The sequence below is a fragment of the Schistocerca serialis genome, chromosome 4, assembly GCF_023864345.2.
Source record: "Schistocerca serialis cubense isolate TAMUIC-IGC-003099 chromosome 4, iqSchSeri2.2, whole genome shotgun sequence".
Lineage (NCBI taxonomy): Eukaryota > Metazoa > Arthropoda > Insecta > Orthoptera > Acrididae > Schistocerca > Schistocerca serialis.
In genome coordinates, this window is record NC_064641.1 from 838043978 (window position 1) to 838055096 (window position 11119).

At 38.7% G+C, this 11119-nt stretch overlaps 1 protein-coding gene across 1 annotated transcript in view; it reads right to left on the reverse strand.

Annotated features, from left to right (window-relative positions):
* Positions 1-10877, reverse strand: part of LOC126473464 (charged multivesicular body protein 3) — a 57440-nt gene extending 46563 nt beyond the window's left edge. The window contains exons 1-4 of the mRNA XM_050100533.1: positions 10816-10877; positions 10586-10708; positions 10434-10494; positions 10179-10358 (exon numbers count right to left, since the gene is read on the reverse strand). Of these exons, the coding sequence (XP_049956490.1) occupies positions 10179-10358; positions 10434-10494; positions 10586-10630 (286 nt within the window). The 5' untranslated portion in view covers positions 10631-10708; positions 10816-10877. The remainder of the gene's footprint in view (positions 1-10178; positions 10359-10433; positions 10495-10585; positions 10709-10815) is intronic.
* Between the last annotated feature and the right edge of the window lie 242 nt (positions 10878-11119).

Here is an 11119-nt window from a genome sequence, read left to right on the forward strand (position 1 = left end):
GGTGGTGAACAAATGGCAAGTGAGCAGGAGACATGGTGCTTGCATATGGCCAAGTGGACTGCAGTGGGAGAGCTGCTGCAAGACTGTATGCAGAGTTTTTTCAAACAGACGTACATCACATCATTGCAGTTTGCGGCCATCGAGACACACCTCAGAGAAACTGAAAAGTTGCACATAGATATTTTCTTTCTGAGTTGTAGTCATTGTACAGTAAAGCAGTAGCACATTGTGCTAGGTACTTGCAAATACTATCTGCAGTCTACTGTTTGTTCTCTGGTAGGTGCCAAAATGTGATGCGGGTCACCCACTCTCAGCTCAAACACTACAGATGGAAGAGGACGTGCTGACAGTGGCTGACGAAGACCTAGCCACTAGCACTCAACAGGTGGCACACGTGCTGCACATGGGTAACAGTGCAGTGGTGGCACGTTGTTCACAAACACAGGCTCCATCCATAACAGCAGCAGAAAGTCTAGGCATTATGGGAGGAAGATTACCCATGACGGGTAGCCTTTTGCGCAGTGTTATTTACAGCAGTGCATACTCCAGCCACAATTCCCGAGCTCTGTGCTATTTATGAATGAATGTACATTTATTGGAGAAGTAAATTAAACTCATACAACATGCACCGTCAGGCATACGAAAGCCTGCATGTGCAACAACACTGGGTCGGTATTAACATCTGGGCCGGGATAATTGGTGAACCATTGGGCCATATCTATTGCCAAACAGACTAACAGGTCCGATCTACCTCACATTTACTAGAGATGTTTTGACTAATCTACTGCATGTAGTGTCACTAAAGGGTTGGATGGACATGTGGCTGGAATGCAATGAAGCTCTAGCACATTATGACGCCAATGTGAACAATCAAAATCTCAATGTTGCATATCCCAGATGATGGATTGGTGGAGGTGGACCAGTTCCATGGCCCGCACGGTCACCAGATCCGACACCTCTCTACTATTTTCTGTGGGTAATATGAATAGTATGGTGTATGACACACGTGCAATGTCAGCAGAGGACCTTATTGCTTGATTCCAGAGAGCGACTGAAATACATCACAAATAATCAGATATACTGGCTCATGTGCATGAGGCTCAGCACTGATGTAGAATATAAGCAGTGCAAAGCCCATTTACGATGTAGATAATATGATGTGCTATTTATATAGTGTTTAATGAGGTAATGTGGACAGTATACTTATCTTGCACTTTGACACTCTCTGCCATCCAAGCTGTGCTTTTCCAGATATGGGTTCCTTCTTGAAAACCGATCAGTGTGCCTTCCCATACAATGCACTAAGCATTGTCAGTTTTTTTTTTTTTTTTTTTTTTTTTTTGGGGGGGGGGGGGGGGCATTTCCTGTAGTGTTTCATCAGATATTTGCAATTTCGTTTTTGCATTGTATAACTGGAGTCAGACCAAACAGTTACTGCTCCTCACATCTTTCACATTATGCCCATTGTCCACACAAAAAGTAGATTTGTTTTCTGTTATAAACAAAATTATTTTCAACTCCACATTTTACATGCCCATTTGATACTATTCATATTACCCACAGAAAATAGTAGAGAGGTGTCGGTCTGGTGACCGTGCGGGCCATGGAACTGGTCCACCTCCACCAATCCATCGTCTGGGATATGCAACATTGAGATTTTGATTGTTCACATTGGCGTCATAATGTGCTGGAGCTTCATTGCATTGTTGTACGTGCCCATTTGATAAAGCAGTTCCAGATATATGTATTAACAGGTACAGTACAAGAGAAAGAATAAACAGCAATCCAGCTGCATGCATGGCTGCAGCAGCCAGCGCAGGCGAAGACTGCGTTGTTGCTGCTGTTGGAGTACTGGTTATTCATCGAGTTTTACTGTACCTGTTAATACATATTGATAAAAATGAGTATGACACTAGACTAATCTGGGACCGCTCTATTGAATGGTCACAAAAAATTCCACTTTAATAATAATTTTGTTTGTAATGGGAAACAAACTAATGTTTCCTTACACTGGGTATCGCATCAAAGACTTGAAGAGTACTACTTCCTTGGACTGACTCCACCTATATAATGCAAAAACAAAACTGCAGATATCTGCTAAAACACCAAAGGGCAAAGCTGTTACCAAAAATGTTTAAATGTTCTTGACTGATTGACTCCGGCCATCCTGATTTAGGTTTTCTGTGATTTCCCTAAATCGCTTCAGGCAAATGCTGGGATGGTCCCTCCGAAAGGGCACGGCCGACTTCCTTCCCCATCCTTCCATAATCTGATGAGACTGATGATCTCGCTATCTGGTCTCCTCCTCCAAAACAACCCAACCCAACTGCTTGACATCAAATTTATATATGATACTCTAATGAAATTCAGAGAGAAATAGTCTACACAATTTTTAAAACAAGTAAATATAAATGTATTTGTAATGCATAAAGAAGAGAGACATTGTTTTGCTTTCAGCCGTTCGCAGTACCAGCACAGCAAGACCATTTTGGTTAGTGTTACAAGGCCAGATCAGTCAATCACCCAGACAGTTGCCTCTGCAACTACTGAAAAGGCTGCTGCCCCTCTTCAGGAACTACATGTTTGTCTGGCCTCTCAACAGATACCCCTCCGTTGTGGTTGCACCTATGGTACGGCTACCTGTATTGCTGAGGCATGCAAGCCTCCCCATCAACGGCAAGGTCCATGGTTCATGGGAAGGGGGGGGCGGGGGGGGGGGGGGGGGGGGGGGGGAGACAATTGCAAAAAATGCTGAAAAATTCTTGACAAAGTTATTTCAAATTTTTATGTGATACTCTACTGAAGATTCGGACACACAGAGGCTATATCCTTCTTTGTAATGCGGACAGTGTTATAGATAAAGCAACCACAGCAATTAGTAATCATATTGGGTATCAATAAACCACTTCAGCTGTACTAAGTCCTTTATTTTTAGATCACTGTCAGTTTCACCTTCAAGTGAACATCTGCATAACAATGAATCAAGAAGGAATAATAACCCTGAGACACCCATTGATATAATTTTCAAAAATTATTTTAAAATTTGTTAAAAACACTTAACAATTTTTACATAATAATATTACAATAATTGCACTCACATAACTAAAACATTAGAGCTAAAAAGCTCCAAAATTTGTACACAACATTCGTCGTCCATCAGAATAAAGCACTAGTAAAAGGCTGTATGTCTTTGAATGAAACAGCGGGAGCCATGGATTCCAGTCCAATATGGTGGAAGAGGCCTAAATTAATTATACCATAGTGATCCACTGATAAGGTGAAAGTACATGAAAATCTATGAGGGCCTAATTTGCAGCTAGCATGAAGAAAACAGGAAGTGGTTGCAGTAAAATGAAGGGATATTCTACATAATCTGGACTAAATGTTTCACAAGCTGCGACATTGTTGCGAATAAAACAGTGACCTGAATATAGAATAAATTTCCTTTAGTTTACGTCTATGGTCACAATTTTTTTGTCATCAGACTACTGGTTTTGGTCTCTAATGACCATCTTCAGATCTGTTTTATAAAGGACACATTTTTTATAAAACAGATCTGAAGATGGTCATTATACACTGAAACCAGTACTCTGATGACAAAAATTTTGTGACCATAGACAAAGTAAACGAAATTTATTGCACTAAATATGTCAAGTAAACAACTACTGATGGAAAAGTAGAACCTGAAAAACACATTTACCACTTCTCCAGTCCATACGGAATCACGGAAAAATGATCAACAAACAAAGGGCTAAATACAGATGAAGCAGTTTATTAATACACAAGATGACTGTTCTATTATTATTATTATTATTAATATTATTATTATTACACAGTTTTGCCCTCAACAATGAATGTTACATGATCATTAATTCTTTTCTTGTTTCTGGCTCTTTCTCTTCCCAAAACCTCTACATTCTTTGGTTGTGTTCCAGTTTCCTTTGCTATGTAAATATTCTTTCTGTTTTCTTCTTAATTCTATTTCAAATTTTGTGTTCATAATTTTGTTTATGAATTTGTCTCATTTATCATTTTCATTTTTAAATATATTTAATATATAAATTTATGTGTAATATGTGAAGGGGAAATTATGAAAATTCTTAAAAAGTTCTTGACTGATTTGCTCCAAATCTTTGTATGGGGTAAACATTGTTACCAAAAGTCTTGAAATAATAATATATACAAACATATATAAAAACATTCATAAAAAAAGATATACAGGATGTTACTGCTTGATGCAAAAAAATCATTTTATGATAAAATGTGGTTCTCAGGCAAGAGATCTGATGTCATCATGAAATTTCCACAATACTTATCGAACAACTCTGCATATCACCTTCTAACAAGGGCCCCATCACAAAAATACAATGAAGAACTTTAGAGTTTCTCAAAACCAGCATGATCTCTGATGACGTGGCCTAGACACTTCCAATGTAGGCACCTATTCCTCCTAGATTGCACAGATTGCCTGACAGTCATAAGGACACCATCAATTATTAGTAATATTGGGGACCAACATCCAATCTGGCTAAACATCTAGCAGTGCTATTGAGCTCTTTAGTGGGAAAATGTGAGCACCATATTTGCAACTCAGAAGATTTCATATGTCGGCTCAATAACTTGTGACTTGCACCATCAGACGTTCTTTTTAGTTTCAATGCACTCTCATTTTTCACTTGAGTGTCATTGCAGGAATTACTGTAGTTCATGGTCTGGGAGGGAAACTTGTTGATTTGTTTAAGCACATGTTAATCTCAACTTACTTTTTATTGAATTACCAAAACTTTGAACAGACTAATGGTGTTGCAATGGGTCTTGTCACTCATTGTAGCCAATCTTTTTATGGAAGATTACAAGAAGAGAGCACTCAAGTCAGCAGAGTTTAAACCTATGTGCTTTTGGCGATATGTAGACGACACCTTTGTAATCTGGTCCCATGGCACTGCATCGCTGGATTCATTTTGCGACGCCTAAATTCTCTTCATTTGAACATCAAGTTTACGATGGAGAAAAACAGCACACTACCGTTCCTGGGCGTGATGATGTCAAGAAAAAGAGGATGGCACCTTGGGTCATGCTGCGTACCGTAAATCTACACACACACAGACTTATATTTACAAGCCACCACCTGTCACCATTCTGCACAACAAAGTGGTGTGCTTACGATGTTGATCCACAGAGAATGAGCTATATTGAACACAGATCGCTTATCTGATGAACTACATCACCCCCATTCTGTATTTACATAGAACGGATATTCTGAACAGGAGATTCACCGTGCCTTGCGCCTGGCATGTGTTATACTAAGTGAGGAGCTGGAGGAGAGAGAACAACAAAGATAAATAGCCATCTTGGCAGTTTTTCTTCGAAAATAGGAAAATTACTGAAGAAACAAATTTAAATGTGTCTTTTGTCTGCCAACAAAACTCACGAGCTCTTCTATGCTCAGTCAAAGATCTTGGTTTAAGCAGGCCTTGTCTACACAAGATTCCCTGTAGCTGTGGGACGTCATACACTGGACAAATTTGTACTGTGGAGGACAGGTGTGCCAAATATCAATGACACACACATCTGGACCAGCCAAAGAAATCTGCAGTGCCCAAGCATCGTCTCAGTACAGAGCACATTACAGAATAGAAAAACACCACAAACCTCTCTCGTTGACATCTTCGTGCTGGGACAGCATTATTAAAGAAGCAGTTGAAATTTACAGCTTGACTAATCTGCTGAAGAGGGAACAGAACACCAACTTATCACAGAATCAGATGCAGTGCTCACCACGTTAAAATCACAGCAACAGTAAAGTAGAATTGTTGGTCATACAAGGGATGACACGTGGTGGTGACAGATATTTGGATGCCGACAGCGAGGACGTGCACACACCATTGCAGACAAGTATATCGGCAGGCGGCTCCTGACAGAGGGTGCTGGGGCACCTGACAGCAGTGCACAGTATGACTAACAGCCTCTGTGCTTGCATTGAAACTGCTGGTTCATCGTCCAAAAGGTGAAGTAGTTTTCTGTCTCGCTGCCGATCAGGATATCTGCGATATTGGTCACCAGATTTGACTCGTTCACACTTGTTGCTATTTCTTATCACACTGTCATAAATAGGAGGCTTTGGTCACTAGCTCAGCAATGTGTTCACCACACCTGAAGATGTCGGTCAGCTGCACCAGTGAAATATTGTGGAAATTTCACGAAATCCGACATTTCATCCTAGAACCATATTTACATTCCTAGCATTCTTTTCCATTGTGTTTGTCTGTGAATCAATGCCTATTTCTTTTTTTCCTGGCCTGTATCCCATACCTTTGGCAAGTTGATTATTGAATTTGTAAGTGTTAGTGATAGAGGGTGGCTGGACGCCCCTCCTGTCACCAGCCCCATCTCCCCAGGACAGTTTACATACACCATTATCTGTTCTAGTGTTATGCCACGTGAAAGTGTGTAAATGTTTTCTAAATGTTTGTAAATCGAGTAACACAGGTAGGATATGGGTACGAGCCTGGTATTCGCCTAGTGGAGATGGAAAACAGCCAAAAAACCACATTCAGGTTGACCAGCCCTTGTCATTAATCTGTGTGGTGGATTTAAAAAACTGCAGTAAGCGAGTACATTTGCCAATCTGTTATGTGTATTAACAAAAACTTTAGTTAAATATTTCACTAACAGTTGTATACAAAATCATGGAACAAGAACCAGTATGGGCTTGGCTTTGCCTAGAAAAAGTGAACAAAACACTCCGTACAGCATTTCTGATCAGGGAATAAAATTGTATAATAAACTGTTCAAGGAGATGAAAATGACTACTAAAATACAGCTGTTCAAAATGGCAGCTGGAACATACTTCATACTTAGAAGTTGTTTATAACGAAAGGGGGCAACTACAATACACTGTCACATTGTAATGCATGATCACAATATAACTATAGTGTGTGATACATAACATTTTGTTGTCCCTCTGAGCTCAAAATCTCACCCATCAGGGAGTTGCTAAGTCAGTTTTCGAAACAAGACTGATGGAAGGCCATGGAGATGTTCGTGTTCCAGATATTCATTTTCATGGTCCTGGAATCACCAGCTCATGTATATAGTGTGCACAATACAAAATTCCATTTTATATTGTAAGTTATTTGCTGTGAATTCCTTATGATCAAAAAAACTGTACAATATGAATGAAATGAATGAGGCAATGTAGTTGTTATGACAATAACTTCATATTTTGGGAGGGTGGAGTCTGCTCTGTCCAGCCATCCTGATTTAGGTTTTTCATGATTTTCCTAAATAATTTTAAGCAAATGCTGTAGCAGTCCCTTCAGCAAAGCCACTGCCAGCCAGTGTCCTATGCTCTTAAAACACATTCATGTATTCTGTGTGTACGTATGTGAGTACTACTACTTTAATAGTAAAATTATGACAAATCCTACATCACTGTGAGATTATCCCTGGAGGAATAAATAAGTAAATATGACAGTTTAATGGAAGGTGGGTAGATAACATTTAAAATATGGGTTCATTGGTGAACAATGTAGTGGCTGATGACGATGATGATGATGAATGTCACACTAACTTAGCAATCAACAGCCAAGTACAAGTACAATACCTCAAAGATTCAAAAATATATTACAGAAAATTATTTATGATGCTTCTAACTTTGAAAATATTGTCCTCTACCTACATAATTGTGCACTGTGCATGCATATGTATACTTACACTCTCAGACTGTTCAGCCTTTCTCACAAGTCACAAAATTTAAACTCTCAAATTTCACTGACATACCAAAGCCAAGAAATGTGAACACCCTTCCCCCTCCCCTCCTTTCCAAGCACAGATATGGTAAATTAAGAGTTAAAAATATCGACATACTTTCAAATCAGAATGTTGAAATCTGCTCTGTTTACCCAGTCTAAAAGTATCTCAGACATCATCTGCAGCTGATGTTTGCTTTGCTGCAATGTCAATGGGTATTTTAGTTCGCTGTTGTTTGATCCAGGTGCAAGTTTTCAAATACCAAGTAGTTAACAAGACAATGGACAAGTCGTTCATACTGACCCATTGTATATTGCTCCTTTGTTTTACACAGAAGCAATGAAAAGGCTCCATAAAATAGTAATAAGATGAATGTGCCTGCCTAAGTGTTTTTTTTCCACTGAGCAGTTACATTTGCATACTATAAAGTCGTCTTCTTACATTGTGTTTACAGTCTCTCAAACCTGTGAATTTTCCATTCAACATGACACCAATTTCAGCTGTTATGCATGACCGAGGATACAATAATAAGCACATTGTTAATAAGCAAATTAATGGATAGAAATCTTCAGCCATAGCACTTTTTATATGGTTTTCTAGTAATACAACTGGCATTACAGAAGTGTCCGATTCCACCTGATTTCTTTCACCCACGACATCATCATCAATTTGGTGGAAACAGCTACTTCCAGCATATACAAAATAACAATGACATCACTACACACACATTCCAACAAATGGGAACAAAAATAAAAGTGACACAATAATGCCTCATTCCAAAAATAAAATGAAACTAACAGGACAACCGTGGAAAATTGGGGGTTTAGCACTGGAACGAGCTAAATACACAACAAAGAAAACACCATACCATCCCAAAATACACAAAAAAAATTAAATTACAGCATTCCGCTGCAACAACAAAACCATAGGAATCAGACATTTCCCTTGACCTATATAGCTCAACTGTAACTATCAATACCAAAAACCCAACACCTACCATACCAAAAAGTGGAACCAAAACACCAATAACTAAACCCAAACACCCCATATTCACTACATCAATTAAAACACAACCAAATTACTACACATATACAACAGACAAAACATCACAATTAGTATAGAATAAAACTGAAAGAAAAATTACTTATTAACAAAAGCTTCTGGCAGTACCACCTAGGTTGGCTGCTCCCTCCCCCCCCCCCTCTCCCCCACTCCCCACCAGGCAAACACGCGCACATGCACACAACAATGCCACAATGTCCCTGGTCCAAGCCAATGGAACTCTTGGTAACCTCATGTTGTCGCCACAAATGTGACACTTTATACATCAAGCAATAAGAATGAACATCTGCAGAAACTGTATAACAGACATCATATCACCAATCTCAGAATATAATGCTACACTTGTGAACTTTATTGCCACATCCATACCTTACTAATACGCAATAAAAGGAATTTAGACTTCTTTCCACACAACAAACACAAAAACACTAGACCAATGAGAAGAAAAAGATAAAGGATCCTATTAACTCACTGAAAACATTTTCACAACCTGCATTACTGCTCCAACTAACTAAACTCAAAACCACATTAGCATGATGACAACCAAAATTCAAATGAACCCAATACATGTTAAAACTCAGCACATCCACATCTACCACCAGACGGCACCATCAAATACAACACGGCATCTACAAACAACCAACTCCAAAATTCCTTGCCTTAATAACATTGCATATGACAACCCCATAATATCATGGGTCAAGTCAGATGGGTGGACTCTCACACTTCCATTGACCCATACAACTTCCAGCGAGATAATTTGGCAATGTTTAAGTTCCTGTTCACTATATCAATAAAACTTAATCAGAACATTTTTATTAAATTATTTAAAGAAGGGTACAAGTTGAGAGGGTTTGTTACAGACGTGATTGAAGAGAGACTTTATCACCCAGAAAATTTAACACAGACCTGACAGTAAGAGACAGCACTGCTATGGATGAAATCCAGTCAACACGTGCATAGCACAGTAGTCAACCAACATAAGGGAGGACTGCCAGAAGTGACAGTATCCTCCACAAATCAGTAAGGTGAACTACTGCAACATTTGGTTACAAGTCTGGTGGGAGTTATGTGCAGAAAAAAAAAGTTAGAATTTCTTGCAAAACACTAATTTCTAGAATAGTTTAAAACAATCATACCATCACATACAAACACAAATTCGTCCTTATCATTGAACTAACACCTAATATAAGCAACACTATAACATAAAAGGCAGTACTGATAATATCTACCACTAAGAGAAATGAATTGTTTTGCGAATGAATTAAAGTATAAAACATTGCGAAGTTTTATGAATCCGTTTACCATAATGGATGAAACAGTAGTAAGTGGGGAAAATATAATTACATTCTGCATTACTTTACCTAATTGATTTTTCATTTGCATCTGTATAGAATTGAGATGAGCCTTCGATGTATGTATTTTGTTCACCGCTTTACGTGCTCTGATGATTTCTTTCGCTAAAATCGTGCAAACACTCTTGTCTCCCTTCTTTGCTGCTTCTTTCAGCGATCTCTTCACTTTCTCTTCTTCCCTCTGTATCGCTATCAAGGAAAAATGAGTCATGAAATTCATGGGTGAAACAGGACAAATCTGACAAAGAAGATAATTTTATGCACCTCTTATTTGACGGTCCAGTTGATAACCTTCTTTTCTTATTTTGTGGGACCATTCATTAACCTGAAAATCACAAGTGCATTGCAACTGCGTATTACTTCACCACGTCTTACTAAATTAAATCTTCGCGTGTAATAATACATATAAGTTATACCAATTCCTTTGGATTTTTTTCTGGTGTCTTCCCGAACAATCCCATTTTCAATCAGAATGACAGCCCTCAAACTTTTTATGACAACCACTCCCCCATCACACGTAACATCTGATGTTGGCTGTCCTGGAACAATCGTATGCTAGATATTTCACTCCTGAATGATTCATAAAATTATAGCTGTATTGACTGATTAAAATTGGCACGATACGCGGTAAAAAAGCGAAAACAACTTAAAAATCGCTGCAAAATGTTAGTTTACAATCACTGCAAAGATATTTAGTGACTGGCACTGTTCTACTACAGTGATCGCTCCTTTTGATGTCGACACAGGACGCTGATGGTGAGAGTCTCTGACGCTAATAATTCAGAGGTTTACCGCGGGTAAATTCAAATAATTCGATCTCAGGTATCCGGAACATCACACTCAAAGGATCAACAATGAAATGTCCGAATCTTAAATTGCATACATGTGAAAATTTGTTCTGCTTTAATTAGTTGCAGATGACTGCCAGCTTGACAGTATCATCTCGTATT